The sequence below is a fragment of the Artemia sp. Qi Xiang Cuo genome, chromosome 21 (assembly GCF_049724085.1).
Source record: "Artemia sp. Qi Xiang Cuo chromosome 21, ASM4972408v1, whole genome shotgun sequence".
Lineage (NCBI taxonomy): Eukaryota > Metazoa > Arthropoda > Branchiopoda > Anostraca > Artemiidae > Artemia > Artemia sp. Qi Xiang Cuo.
This window is the reverse complement of record NC_142814.1, coordinates 36,523,084-36,537,926: the sequence shown is the minus strand read 5'-3', so window position 1 is coordinate 36,537,926 and position 14,843 is coordinate 36,523,084. Positions and strand designations below refer to the sequence as shown.

The window sequence follows — 14,843 nt, the reverse complement described above, 5'->3', positions numbered from 1 at the left end:
TAAGGCCGCAGAAAATACTTTTATTATTGTCTTCAACCGTGTGGAATATTTTATTCCACATTAGACAAACAAAGAGAGAAAAATCTCAAAATATAGAACCAGGTCTGCGGCCAGTAAAAGGCCGCAGAAAAGAATTTTAGAAAGGAATTGTCTTCAACTTCAACTATTATTGCTGGCGTTATTAGAAATTCCTTAACTAGGTATTTATCCTCTATTTCTGGTTTTCTAAAAACTTTTTATTCCTTATTCTTTATCCTGTTATTCATGTCCCAAGGGGTGAATTCTAAAAGGTTTTGGTTGAAAATTGTCATAAAACAGCCAAAAATGGTTGCTGCTAGGCCTTTTCTATTTACTATTCAAAAGTAATACTTACTTTTCAAACACTCAACAATTTCTGTATGAGCCTCGTTCAATTGTCTAATCAATTGCTCATATTTCGTTGCATAAATCTGCTCTAGCTCAAAGAAGTCATCAATGTCTCGTATAAAAGCTGAACTTGACTTGGAAGCAAAAATACTTGATATTTTACTAAATAGCGAGGCCTTCTCTTCTTCTTTCTCCGGTAGCACCTTTTCTTTCAGAAAAATTTCGATTTCTGGGCACGATTTAAGTGTCGGGTGCGATGTTAGCGAATCCAGATACCTGAAATACAAAATCGTTCAAGCACGTTAAGATTTTAGAGCTACACAAAGGGGGAAAGGAGAAGGAATAGACGGAATATTTTCTTCACTAGAAATTTTTCAATTACATCAAATCAGGTGAATTTTAAGAAAAACACTATAAATAGAAAAAAATATTTAGGCTTAAAAAACATTTTCTGACACCTTAAATTCAATGATTTCCCCTTTTTACATACCTTCAAATCAAATTTACAACTACAAAAGGCAAAAAAAAAAAAAATTGCCCAAAGTCACAAGGTTAGAAAAAAGTGAGGGGTGTCATAGCTTCCTAAATTTTAGTAGTTGATCCAGTAAGGTCAGGAACCATACCGTTACTGTTCTAAAGGTTACACCCAACATATTTTTGGAAATTAAGCTATCCAGAAATTTTGTCTCCCGGAATATTCATCAACTAAAAATTCGTATCAGGGGGATTCACTAACATCCTGATGAGGTGCAATGATTACAGTTAGCATATACAATACAACTTTTTTGGTTTCACCTAAGGGTTGCAACTATGTTTTAATTTTAATTCCTGAGCAATCTTCAACATGTCATTTAGGTAAAATTGCGACGATGTATAGCATACTCGACTCAAAGCTGAATAAAAATGAAGGACTTGTTAAGGTTTTGGACAACTGACAGAACTACTTATTTTATGCTTTTTTCACTCTTTTTCGGAACTGTTTTCAATTACCCGGTTTCATTTACATCAAATTCCCTTAAAAGGTTGAGATGGCTAGGGCACGTTCTGCGGATGAAGGATGACAGACTGCCGAAGATTGTCCTTTTCGGCCAACCGTCTCGGGTTAAATGGAAAGCAGGTCGTCCACGGTTGGGGTGGGAAGAAGTCATAAAGAAGGATTTAAGGTAAATGCGAACTTCCCGGGAGGGTGTAAAGAGGGAGGCTTTGAATAAATTGGGATGGAGGAGGAGCGTGCGTAGCTGTGTTGGTCTCAGGCGGCTTGGTGCTGCGTTGAATTGTTAGTAGTAGTAGTAAATTCCCTAAAACAGCGTCAAGATACAGGTCTAGCAAGACTTCTACGCCTAAAGACGTACCTCCGGCGTGCCACGTGCTTAGGCATTGGATTTTAGCGAAACATGAGTGCGAACTCAACTTTTCAGTACAGATGAAAATGATGGTGACAAAAGAACCTTTCTGCAAGGCCGTATCCAGGGGGGGTTTAGGGGGTTTGAACCCCCCCCCTCGAAATGTTTGTCTGACTCTTAAAAACGTAACAAAAAAGGACATAAACAAATTTTGTATGTGTTTTTTGAGCTTTTTTTGTGTAACCCCCCCTCCAAAAAAAAATCCTGGGTACGCCCTTGCCTTTCTGATTAGCAAAATCAACATCCTAGACACAGAAATCTAGAATCAAAAGCTAGTACTCGGCTGTAACTTGCTCCAGCCAAGTATCTAATTTTTCATGTCAACAGAAGCTGCCGCTGCATATATATCTGACCAGACGTGTATCAAGACATAGAAGTCTAGCTGGAATTGGGTGTGATTACCGCTTTACCTTGTTACTCTTTTGGATTCTCTTTTCAGTTTTCGGTCAATATTTTCCTCGGCATCTATTTCAATAAAATCTGCAGGGGGATCAGGCATAGGAGGATATATGATGCCACATTTATCACACCCTTTTCTTAAACAATTGTAGAGCCATTGAATATCTTCAAACTGACGAATCGACGATGTCAACACCTCTCCTCCCTCTTTTGTCTGAAACAAATTAAATTATTTGGCTTTTATTAATGCATAATTTAATCAATTCTTTATTTGTATAAACGTAATTAGTACACGCAGTATGAACATTGGTATTCACTTTTACATTTTTAAATATAGCAACCAAGTCACATATTACGTTGTTGTAATACCGTATATGAAAGCATTTATTATTGTTACTGGATAACATTTAATATCCATATTTGTGAGTAAAACACAAAATACTGTAAAATGCAACTATTCGTCATACCTTTTGTGGATATCAAAACGAATATAAAGAAATAAAAAAAAAAAATAATATACGCGATCAAATATCTGGGCATGGAGCATGATCATCCTTTTTGTAAAACACTTTATTTACATACTATCTTTTTGATTCTAAGCCATTTATCCATTTATGTATAATATCTTTTTAATTCTAAGCCATTTATCAGCCATTGAGAATCCAATTATATAACATAAACAGCTATTTGACATTGGCCATCCTGCTTTGCTTTTTCGCTAGCCAGTCAAATTCGTTCTTACTATGCGGATTAATTCTAATCGTGGCCAATATTGTTTCATACTTTCAAATCACAGTGAAAGAGTGAATGGGGAGCTATTCGAGAAGAGTGAGATGGGTGAAATGAGGAGCTAATCTTCATGCACACACATGGGAGAGGGAGGAAAGGTTGCCACCTCCGGCACTAGTTCAAACTAGCTCCTTCTAAATAAATTACCCCCCCCCCCTTTCCCCAACCGATTCACTAAACAATGGCTAAAATTAATCTATTTGGACTGTAAAACACAATAAAGCGCAAAATACAGTACAAAACCTTAGGTCTGGGTAATACGCTTTTTAATATAGCTATTTGCTGTAATTATTTAAAAAAGGGGGGGGAGACATTGTCAAAACGTTCAGGGTAATGAATGGCAATTAAAAGCGAACCATGCCGAAAAGAACCTAAAAAAAGAAACTAAAAAAGAAACTAAAAAAAATTAATTATAACAATATATAGCCTACAACAACGAATATGTTTTCTATACGTCCCAATATACAATTTTTATTAACTTTAAACTTACTTGTCAAAAGTATTAATATGCATAATTTTCTGAAAAGGTAGGAACACATCCTTAAAAGGACGGTGATCTAGATGAAAATTACACCATCACATTCAACAGGTATGAGATACCCATAGCAATGGATTGAAGTCACTATCCGCAAAATTACGAAATGTCGCATTTTTTTTAATAAGGGTGGTCGCCGATGGGTGTGTATATTTGTTCTTTTTCTTCACAAGGGGGGGATCATATCAAATCAGCGGTTGTATACTATTTTGATAATAATATACCACATTCAGTAGTGGAGTGGAAATTTAAATTGTTGGGGCCCTTTTAAGTAACAAAAAAGATTGTACTACAGCAAAATATCCCTTTTTGCTATTTTGTGCTGCTGTAAATGAACAATTTCGGCCTAAAAAGCGCCAAAATTCGTTTAGAATAGGCTCTCATTTGAATCAATATGTTTGCATTATGCATACAGTATGATGTTGAAGAAATAGGCCCCCCCCCCTCATATTTAGGATAACCCTGAACATAGTATTAAAATGACTATAAATTAAACTAAAACATTTTTTAAAAAATAAAAGTAAAGAGCTACGTTAAAACTTAAAACGAATATATATTGTCCTATTAAAGACAGAAGAAAAACTTTTTTTTTTTACAAAAACGGTTTAAGCTCCAAAGCAGGCAAAAAGGACAAAGCAAGAGAGGAACAAAATATATGGCGTTTCTAGGAGGTGTAACAATAAAAGGGAGGAGTGAAACAAAATGCGTTTCTGCAGCCAATGAAAAGACAAGTAAGAAACAAACAATCGCTAATATTTCGCCTGTATGAAAGAAAAAGGTTTCTTCAGCAGAAAAAACTGTAAAAGTGGGAACAAAGACAAGAAGATGAAAATAGGAAACTAAAAACGGTTAAAATCTAGTCAAAACAAACCGGATACAACTGATGTTCCTAAAAATCGAAGTAGCAGCAAAGTAGATTTTGAGCAAATTCCTTCGGATCAAGAAAGTAGCTGAAGTTATAACCAAAATAAATTTTTTTAATTATTTTGAGAAATAATACTCTTGTTTTGCATCCAAGGCAGCTTTTCGTTTTGCTATTGAATTTAATTAATTCACCTGGGAATTTTGAAAGACCAAGTTACATGTTTTAACAAGGTTTATTTTTTAATATACTATCGCAAACTAAGGCAATATTCAGATTTACAGTATCTCTATTTATGGCCAAATCTAAGAAAATGTGTTTTTATCTCTATGGATTCTTTCCGAATGTGTACAACTACTTTTCTTAGAGAGGACTGAAGTGTCCTAAATTATTCTGGTACACGAAGAGAGTTGCCATCCCTCAATCCCTTGTTATTTACACAAAAATTTGACGTTTTGTATATTGCTGCAGCAGAAACGAATGCTGTAACAGGAGGCACTGTGACATTATGAGAGGAGGAGAGCAATATGTGATATATAAGCAAGGAGAAGTGCCCTCCAATCACATAACAATCCAATCACAGGAGGCACTGTGACATTCTGAGAGGAGGAGAGCAATATGTGATATATAATCACGGAGAAGTGCCCTCCAATCACATAACACTCCAATAACAGGAGGCCGTGTGACATTATGAGAGGAGGAGAGCAATATGTGATATATAAGCAAGGAGAAGTACCCTCCAATCACATAACAATCCAATAACAGTATGCAGTGTGACATTATGAGAGGAGGAGAGCAATATGTGATATATAAGCAAGGAGAAGTACCCTCCAATCACATAACAATCCAATAACAGGAGGCACTGTGACATTATGAGAGGAGGAGAGAAATATGTGATATATAAGCAAGGAGAAGTGCCCTCCAATCACATAACAATCCAATAACAGGAGGCACTGTGACATTATGAGAGGAGGAGAGCAATATGTGATATATAAGCAAGGATAAGTGCCCTCCAATCACATAACAATCCAATACCAGGAGGCACTGTGACATTATGAGAGGAGGAGAGCAATATGTGATATATAAGCAAGGAGAAGTGCCCTCCAATCACATAACAATCCAATAACAGGAGGCAGTGTGACATTATGAGAGGAGGAGAGCAATATGTGATATATAAGCAAGGAGAAGTACCCTCCAATCACATAACAATCCAATAACAGGAGGCAGTGTGACATTATGAGAGGAGGAGAGCAATATGTGATATATAAGCAAGGAGAAGTACCCTCCAATCACATAACAATCCAATAACAGGAGGCACTGTGACATTATGAGAGGAGGAGAGCAATATGTGATATATAAGCAAGGAGAAGTGCCCTCCAATCACATAACAATCCAATAACAGGAGGCACTGTGACATTATGAGAGGAGGAGAGCAATATGTGATATATAAGCAAGGAGAAGTGCCCTCCAATCACATAACAATCCAATAACAGGAGGCAGTGTGACATTATGAGAGGAGGAGAGCAATATGTGATATATAAGCAAGGAGAAGTACCCTCCAATCACATAACAATCCAATAACAGGAGGCAGTGTGACATTATGAGAGGAGGAGAGCAATATGTGATATATAAGCAAGGAGAAGTGCCCTCCAATCACATAACAATCCAATAACAGGAGGCACTGTGACATTATGAGAGGAGGAGAGCAATATGTGATATATAAGCAAGGAGAAGTGCCCTCCAATCACATAACAATCCAATACCAGGATGCACTGTGTCATTATGAGAGGAGGAGAGCAATATGTGATATATAAGCAAGGAGAAGTGACCTCCAATCACATAACAATCAAATAACAGGAGGCAGTGTGACATTATGAGAGGAGGAGAGCAATATGTGATATATAAGCAAGGAGAAGTGCCCTCCAATCACATAACAATCCAATAACAGGAGGCACTGTGACATTATGAGAGGAGGAGAGCAATATGTGATATATAAGCAAGGAGAAGTGTTGACATCCTCAATTCGTTCGTTTGAAGATATTCAATGACTACACTTGTTTAAGAAAAGGGTATGGCAAATGGAGGACCATTTATCCTCCTATACCTGATCCCCAACAGATTTTACTGGAATAAATAACGATGAAAATATTCACCGATAATTGAGAAGAGAACCCAAAAGAGAAACGAGGTAAAACGGCAATCACACCTATTTACAGCTAGACTTCTAGGCCTTGATACACGTCTGGTCAGTGGCCCTCAGGCGGCTTGGTGCTGCAGTGAGTTGTTAGCAAAAGTAGCAGTACTAAATGTACCAAATAATAAATAATAGTACTAAATAGTACTAAAAGTACTATACAATAGTACTAAATTATAAACCCTTCTGTAATATTTATTACCTGTTAAAGCATGTACATGCACAGGAATTTTTTCGATAGGAGGCTCAATAATAATAGCAAAAATGTGATTTGACAGTTGGGAAAAATTTAGGATTTCTCTACAGCGTACGTGCCTGTGTCAGTTATCCTCATTTTTAAAGTCGTAAACGAAAATATTTTCTCGGGCCTTGTCTTTCCTGTGTTAGTTGATACCCCCTTAGAACTGTGTTACTGTGAATAAGAACAATAAGCTTTGTATGGATTAGTGCCATACATTTACTGTATACTTAACTCATTAGGAATAATCTTATCTAAGATTCTTATATGTCGTAAGGAAAATAGCAAACTTTTTTTTTCTAGCTGATTATAGCAACTCCAAATGTACGTTAATTATTCCTTAGTTTTGCTCCTAAATATCAACCAGGATTTACTGTTACGATTTAAGTATAAAAAACCCTTAAAATCATCCGTCGGATGATTTTCCCCCAACCACGCATTGCACTCCTGGCCGAAGGCATCGAATCAGGAGATCGGTACCTGCGTAACTCAGACCATTGCTAACCATGCGAAAAAGTTTTAAGTTAAGCAGCCCTTAAATAGGACAAACTCTAGTTTATTACATAAAGTTTAATCATGGTCTTTGACCATGTTTGCCTTTAGTTACTTTCCGGCGGTTGGGTCTCTAATTTCAGTCAGCTGATAATTTCTAAAAATACACTAGAGACGATGGGTGGGGGAAGCAAATCTTCCAATAATCTTGACTTATCTAGATTTTTTTACATTGGAGAATATAAGTTATGTTAATTTTCAGATATTACAGTTGTTTCTAAATAATTACTGCTCAATTACCAGGCTTCTTACCAATGATATATCTTCTGGATATTTTTTTAGGGTGAAATTTAGTTTATTCTCGTGATATCCGTTAAAAAAGATAAGAAGTAGTGTTAGTTAATTTGTTTTGTCTCATTAGACGTATATTTAAATGCACTTGGAATCCTGGATTCATCGATCTAGTGAAATTCCACATTGCAACTCAGTGAAGCTACTTGGCCTATGGATAGATTTTAAAATGTTGTGACATGCACATATTAACTCTTTGGAATCCAGGATCATTCGGAGACTTTGTGCACTGTAGAGACTTGCCGGAAGCAAACGGAGATACCACCCTAGAATTATTTTTATAAATTATATATTAGATCTAATCAAAAATATGGTATCTAATTGTTCTCTATTTGCTCCTGATCTGCATTCGAAACCTTAGAATCTATACAAAATTCAGCTATTTGAGTTGCTCCGAGTTTGCACGGGCACATTTTATTGTTTAAATTAGTATAACTTCCTGATTTGTTCTGCCTAATTAAAAGAATATCCTCAGCAGAAGAAATGTTTCTTGTGACTTCAAGCGTACGGAAGTAATCTTCCTATAAAACATGAAGCCTTTGCTTTGAAGATAACTGCCACAAATGGCCATTCATCTTGGAATCAGTTTCAACTTGAGGTCCCAAATTGGAGTCAGTATTCCCCCTAAGCGTACACCTTTACTTACACTCCGCCTTTGGAAATGAGTCAAGCTATTTGTCAAGCTGAACTTATTCCAATGAATAAAAACCAAATTCCCAATCATGAGATTCAGACTATTCTCGCTGTTCATACCCCGAAGTTTTACCCTATTCACAGGAAAATCCATTCAGAAGGATCTATTGAGGGTGTGAGAGCTAGAGCAGGAATATGTACTTCCTCACCGGACCTTAACCTTTTTTCTCTCCTACCTATGGAATCTTTTGTTTTGTCAGGTGAAATATGTGCTAGTTGTTTGGCCCTAGATGTTCTCATAAATTATAGCATTGTAGAGGAGAATATTCGTTGCCTTTCTGACTCCAAATAGGCAATACTGTTGCTAAAAAAAAAAATAATAGAATTGCCAATAATAAGGACCTATTCAACATTAGAAGAAAGCTTTTGCACCTCCAGGCTAAAGGCAACCAGAAGTATTTCCAACATATTCCAAGCCATAAAGGTATCAAATATAATGATACAGCTGATTTACTGGCAGCCAAGGCTTCTTTGTTAAACCCCTGTCCTCTGCTTGACCTCAATTCACGTGATATTATTAGGCAAAGATCTAATGTTAATCACAGTAAATTGACTTTATCTCCTTTTTATTCTAGATTGCACATAGTGATATATTACCGTCTGAAATCGAGTGCCCTTCTTCTTAATGTTTATTATTTATTCAGAAGCTACATCACTTCCCTCTACGCGGGGCTGCTTTTCAACCGATTAAACTATCAAGCATGTCTTATTTGATTGTCAGCCACGAGGGTGGAGACCATATCATTTAAACGCCTCTGCTACATGGCTAATATCCCAAATACCTACACTTCAATCTTGATTTTTAACCTGCCTTGGCACGTGGACAGAAAGATTTTTAAGGCATCTATTGATATTTTAAAGAAGAGTCTGAAGTATAATGCCAGATCCATTCATGGGAGGGACTAAGGCTTTCCTAGTCCCCCTTTTCTCTCAGATTTTGCCAATGTCTTTATGAACAGATACAAAACTTTGTTGGCTATACATAGCAAAGTAGAAATGTCAACCTTAGCATTTTGCTCAACAAAGTCAATGAACCAAAGTCCATAGTAAATAGTGGAAACAGAATTTCCACTGAAAAGCTTGAAGAGCAGACAATGACAAACCTCAGTCCATATGAGGGAATGGGACTTTCCCATCAAGATAGTTGTGACAGGACACACTCTCCTCCCCCCCCCCGGAAAATATTAACCAAAAACGCCCTCTTTCATTTTGTGACCACCCCCTTTCCTCCTTGAATAAATCATCTGACCTCCCCCCACCCCTTGCTATGCATCAGCATATTCCCCCAATACCAATGAAAACTACCTTTAATTCCCCTTGAGTCTTTCTTATAGATTACTACTCACCAGGCACACCAATTGGGAAGGGCAGGGGGTGGAGCAATGCCCACCCCCTAGACATTGAAAAATACCTTCTTATTTCTGTTTCATTACTATTTCCTATTTTAGCTATGTGCTATATTAAAGCAGCGAGACTGGCTAACTGTTCGTTTTTATTTGTCACTCCTGTGCTTTGTTTTTTCATAGCTATTAAATAGCAATGTACTCCTAAAAATCCTAAAAATGGTGGCAGATCAAAACACGAAGTACACAATAAGACCTGCCTTTTCCAAAAACCTTATGAAGCAAAATTACAGTCCCTTGGCTTGAACAACAACAAAAAATCTGTTGGCTTGAAAAACAAGGAAAGTGGCTGAAACCACAATATTCATCAAAAGCATCTTTTTTTTTCCGTTTATCCTTATCTGCAGCTATCAGGGCACTGAAATATCATAGTGAGCTGTCTAATGGATCATTTTATAGGGAATTGCTACATATAATGCCTTTGTAATTAACAAAACGTAATTGTTAGAAATAAATTTAATCGTTCTTGCAGTACTAGCTGCAACCTAATAAATCATGGTTGCTGTAGTAGCTGCTAATTAAGAAAATTAAGATCTATGGTTACCCCCTGTTTATGTAGGTTTACTAAATTTTGTTCTTTTTTCTATCTTCCTTAGAAACAAAATCGAAAAAATCCTTGCCCCCCCCCCCCCATACATTTTCGTGAATCAGCATTACTTCTACTCACCTCTTTGAGTTTGATAGCATATTGTGGATATGCCTCTTCATTAAGTTCAGCATTTAATGTGAGCTGACTTATAGCCAAGCCTTTATTTTCTAGGACTTTACTCCTACCATTTTCATATCCACTGGATGTGGATGAATCTGGTGAGTCCATTGATAGCACAAGACACCTGAAAGAAGAGAAAATTTACCATTCTTTATGGATTGCAAGCTATATTTTTAATTTTGATAAACAACCTCTAAGTTTCCAGAAAATCTTCTTTGGACATATCATTTTTAATTCTTGTCCAAGGGGGAGTGAAGGGGTGGGCAATATTTTTACATGGGGAGCTGGAGGAAACACTTTGTTTAAACTCATTTTCATAGAGGTTTTTCGCTAATTTGCAATATATTTTAAGAATCCATGAGCCTTGCAGGGGCAAGGACTACCTTATGCACATTCCTTATTAAATTAATTCATACTAAATAAAACAAATCATCCGTATAGATATAAAGGTTTCTCATGTAACCACAGGAGACATTAAATTCTGGTGATTGAAAGCTTGGTAGAGATTCGAAACTATTTTTTGTCTGATATTCGCAATGTTGTCGCTGACACCGGCAAGGGCTACTATCAGGGAGCGATAATGGCGTGCTCGTTGGCTCATGCCTTCTTATTTTCTGAAAGTCAGGAGTGACATGAGCGAAAACGCATTCTCTGTCAGTACAAGTTAAAAGACTACACAAATTTACGTGGTCAAAGCTGTAATCATTTTTGTTGCAACATTTTGATCTAAAATTTAAGCATATATGTAAAAACCGACACTTTTTCTTCCATCTACAAAACCCTCGTTCAAAGAACCGGCAAAGCGGGTTGTATTTACGAGTAGCACTGTCCGTTTTATTATCGTTCGTTCTTACGTCACTCTTCAGTGCGAGAGGCGGAATGGGTGCACTTGCACTAGCTGATGACATATCACCAGGATTCATTTCGTCTGTTAAGATCACACAGTCATGGGCTACGCTTGGGTCAAATTCTATCAGGGTGTGAATTTCGGTTAGCAACAGCGAAATCATTGTCCGTTTGCGTCGACACGGTAACTTGGTCCCGGGAAGTTTGCGAAGGGTCACAAGGGCGGGTTTCGATACCCACCAAGAGTTCTTGTTTCAGCTGGGCTATAAGAAAGTCTTTAACCTCCAAATGACCTGTCAACACTTTGATTTGATTGTTCTTTTCCTCCATTTCTGACAGAAACGTTGAGTGCTTTGTCTGGATTTCTAGATTTTCTGCTCGAGATGCCGATATACTGGCTTCCAGGGTCTTAATTTTTTCACTTAGACGAATTGTTTCGGATTCATAATTAAGAATGTCTACACTTACCGCAGACGGCTTAGTCCCTTTCGGTAGATTGGAGTTGGTTTTAGGTCCCGTAGTAATTTGTGGTGAAGAGGTGCCGATTCCGCTTCCTCTTACAAGTCTCTTTGCACTAAGCTTTTGTAGGGGTTGAGATGCTTGCGACTTAGGAGTCACGGGAATTTTTTTTTGCATGACAGTCCATGCATAACTATTCACCGGTATGGTCCTTTAGCCCGATTTGGGCACATTTATTAACGCCTGTGCGGTACCAGCGGCTGCATACTGACACGCATTGGACAGAATTTGTGGTTATCAGTAGTCGGCACTCGGGAAAATAATTCTTTAGTTTCGACATATCACAGAGTGCGTGCGGGGTGAATTTATATCATAGACGAAAGAAGGTTCTTACAACGAGATTCAGTGAGTGGAAAAGCGAAAGAATCTTCAACCCAATCGGTGAAATTTTTATTCTCACTTATTTAATTGCAACTGTGGTGATGTAATTAGTACTCGTTATAAAATATAGTATTATTCATCCAAAATTCCAAACAATCAATGATTTAAACTATTCGCCTATTAGGTCAAGGTCACTGAATTCTAATTATTGATCCAAAATTCCAAACAGTCAATGATTTAAAATATTCGCCTATTAGGTCCCCACATTACCATCAAAATGACAAAAAATCAAAATTTTGAAACATTATTACCAATTCCAGTTGGTTCAGGAGAGAGGTCATTTCATATTTGATAATGTAAATTTATATTCAATAAATGGTTTTGTCTTTTGAAATTTTTTATTTTATGTAGAAGTTTACCTATCTGATGATCCGTTATCATCGAACAAATACATCCTATCAGGCTTGCACCTAACTGATCTAGGCATGGTCGCATGGATTCTATGACAAAATTAATGATTTTTTCAAGACGAACTTCAAGAGAGATGCAAAGTAAATGCCTTATTTTAACAAAAAGTCATGTTGACTTCTTTATTTTTTGCCTAAACTAGACAACTATCTTTTTATAAGGTTTATTATATATATTTTCAAAATCTAAAAAGAAGACCAAAATTATTTAAAAAAAACAAAGATGTTTAGATGAAAGTAAAGAGCAAAGCTGAAACTTGAAATAAACAAAAATCACTGCTTTGCAGTTTATGCAAAACATTTATGAATAACTGCCTCTTCATATTTTCCTGTGTTTTTAGAATTCTGAAAAACTAGTGCTTAACTGAAAGCTAGGCTTGCTTTAGTTTTTTAGAAATTTAAAACTGTATAGAAAAACTTATTGATTATATATGTATGGGTGGTATAAGACTGTTGAGAGCTTTATAAATTATTCTTTTACTTTATGCAGGCCATCTAAGCATTTTTCTGAACCTAGCCCTGTTTTTTGCATTGGTTTTGTTTTTTTAGTAAAGAGATTTAAAGAGATCAGTAAAAAAAAAGAGATTGAAAAACCTGAAATAAAGATGAGTTTATTTTCTAAATTTGGATGGGCGTAGACCTGTCATGTATGCAATCTTTTCAGTTCTAGAAATAAGATTATGGGAATGTCTTCGTGGGGTATAACCCCAGGAAGGCATTAACCCCAGGGTAATCAGCTTGGGAATGCCTTCCTGGGGTATAACCGTTTTAGGCCTTGGATTCAATCTGAAAAGTTTCATTTTTCTTTCTTTTCACTTTACTTTCTAGTTTTCATTTCACTTTCTAGGAAAAAAGAAGCCCCTTAATCTAAAATTTACCCTACCTTGTTTTGTGATACTGGAAGGTTTACTGTGCAGCGACCTGTCTTCACCAGCTTATGAAGCTTTGGTAAATTTGTAGTTTTTTTTAATTAATTATTTGAGGGGCGAAAGCTGTCCAAGTCACTTGGCTATCTCTTCAACGTTAAAGAAATTTTGTATGTTTAAAGCAACAGATATATTAGAGAACTTAAATTGTGGTTTACCTGATTTGGGAGACTAATGGCTATCATTTAGTTAGAATCACTTTTTTTCTTATGCTCTCTCTATTTTTTAAATGATTTTTTATACAAAAATTCTCTTGGCTTTGTTCAAGAAAACGATATTAACAACTTTAATCAAATTCATTTCAAGCTTGTAAATCTTTTTAGGCTAAACTATTAGTTTAGACAGTTTACGTTGATTTTACTCAATTAAAGCCCTTTTTTATCCTTTGTTTTTTTTTCACTGCAATCGATTAAGAGTTACGGAAACCTCAAGTTGAACATGGGTTATTTCAGGTCAGTGTTTCAATTAACAGGCCTTGTGTCTTGCGCATGATATCACTAAACTTCGATAAACATGCTGTATGCCGTAGTGTAAAACCAATTGAAATAGCCTATCAAGAAATTAAGCAAGTTCTATCCAAAAGATTAAAAAACTTTTTGAGTTATGGGGAAAAAGCGGAATAAAAGAGGACCTGGCGTGATTAATGTGCAAAAGGGCAGAGAAAAATTAAAACCAATATACGTGAAACGTGGAAGACCAAGACTTCCAAAGTATTTGCTGGACCTAGAGGAAGTATCTAAACAAGGGGGAACCCTTATAGAACCACCGAGACTAAAAACGGTACTTGTCTAGAATCAGGTAAGTGTGCAATAAAAGACAGCATCGAAATGTCAAACATGCTATTGATAAACAGGTTACCGCTGACTAGTAAGGTATAAACAAAAGATTTCTCACTGCGGGAACTATGTTTAAACTTTAGTTTTTTTGGGGCGTTTAGGGGACTAAAAGGTACCTAGGTTGGGTTAGGTTACGTATTTAATATATGTTATGCTTTGCCCCCCCCCCCAATGCATATTAGGGGGAGTTAAAGTATAGCGAGCCTGCATGCCTAATGTGTTAAGTACAATCATTCTGCATATTATGAAGTAAGAATTATTTTCTAACTTCACACTGTCCAAATACCTTAACCCCCCCTCCCATAATGTGCAAATATATATAATCCAAATTATATATTTCTCATCTATTCTGTCTGTCACTTCTCTTTGTCTTCTCTCGCGCTGAGCAGAAAGAAACTAACCAAAAACCCGGTTCTACAATGCGTCAATGGATGAACAACTTGAGTAGTTGGAGCTATATTGTACAATTACTAAAAATTCTCTTAAATCTTGAA

General features: G+C 36.4%; 1 protein-coding gene across 1 annotated transcript in view; it reads right to left on the bottom strand.

The window, feature by feature from the left end:
- LOC148939499 (sorting nexin-32-like) overlaps window positions 1–14,843 on the bottom strand; it is a 58,704-nt gene that overhangs the window by 20,072 nt on the left and 23,789 nt on the right. The window contains exons 2-4 of the mRNA XM_089106668.1: window positions 10,393–10,558; window positions 2,180–2,382; window positions 374–642 (exon numbers count right to left, since the gene is read on the bottom strand). Of these exons, the coding sequence (XP_088962794.1) occupies window positions 374–642; window positions 2,180–2,382; window positions 10,393–10,542 (622 nt within the window). The 5' untranslated portion in view covers window positions 10,543–10,558. The remainder of the gene's footprint in view (window positions 1–373; window positions 643–2,179; window positions 2,383–10,392; window positions 10,559–14,843) is intronic.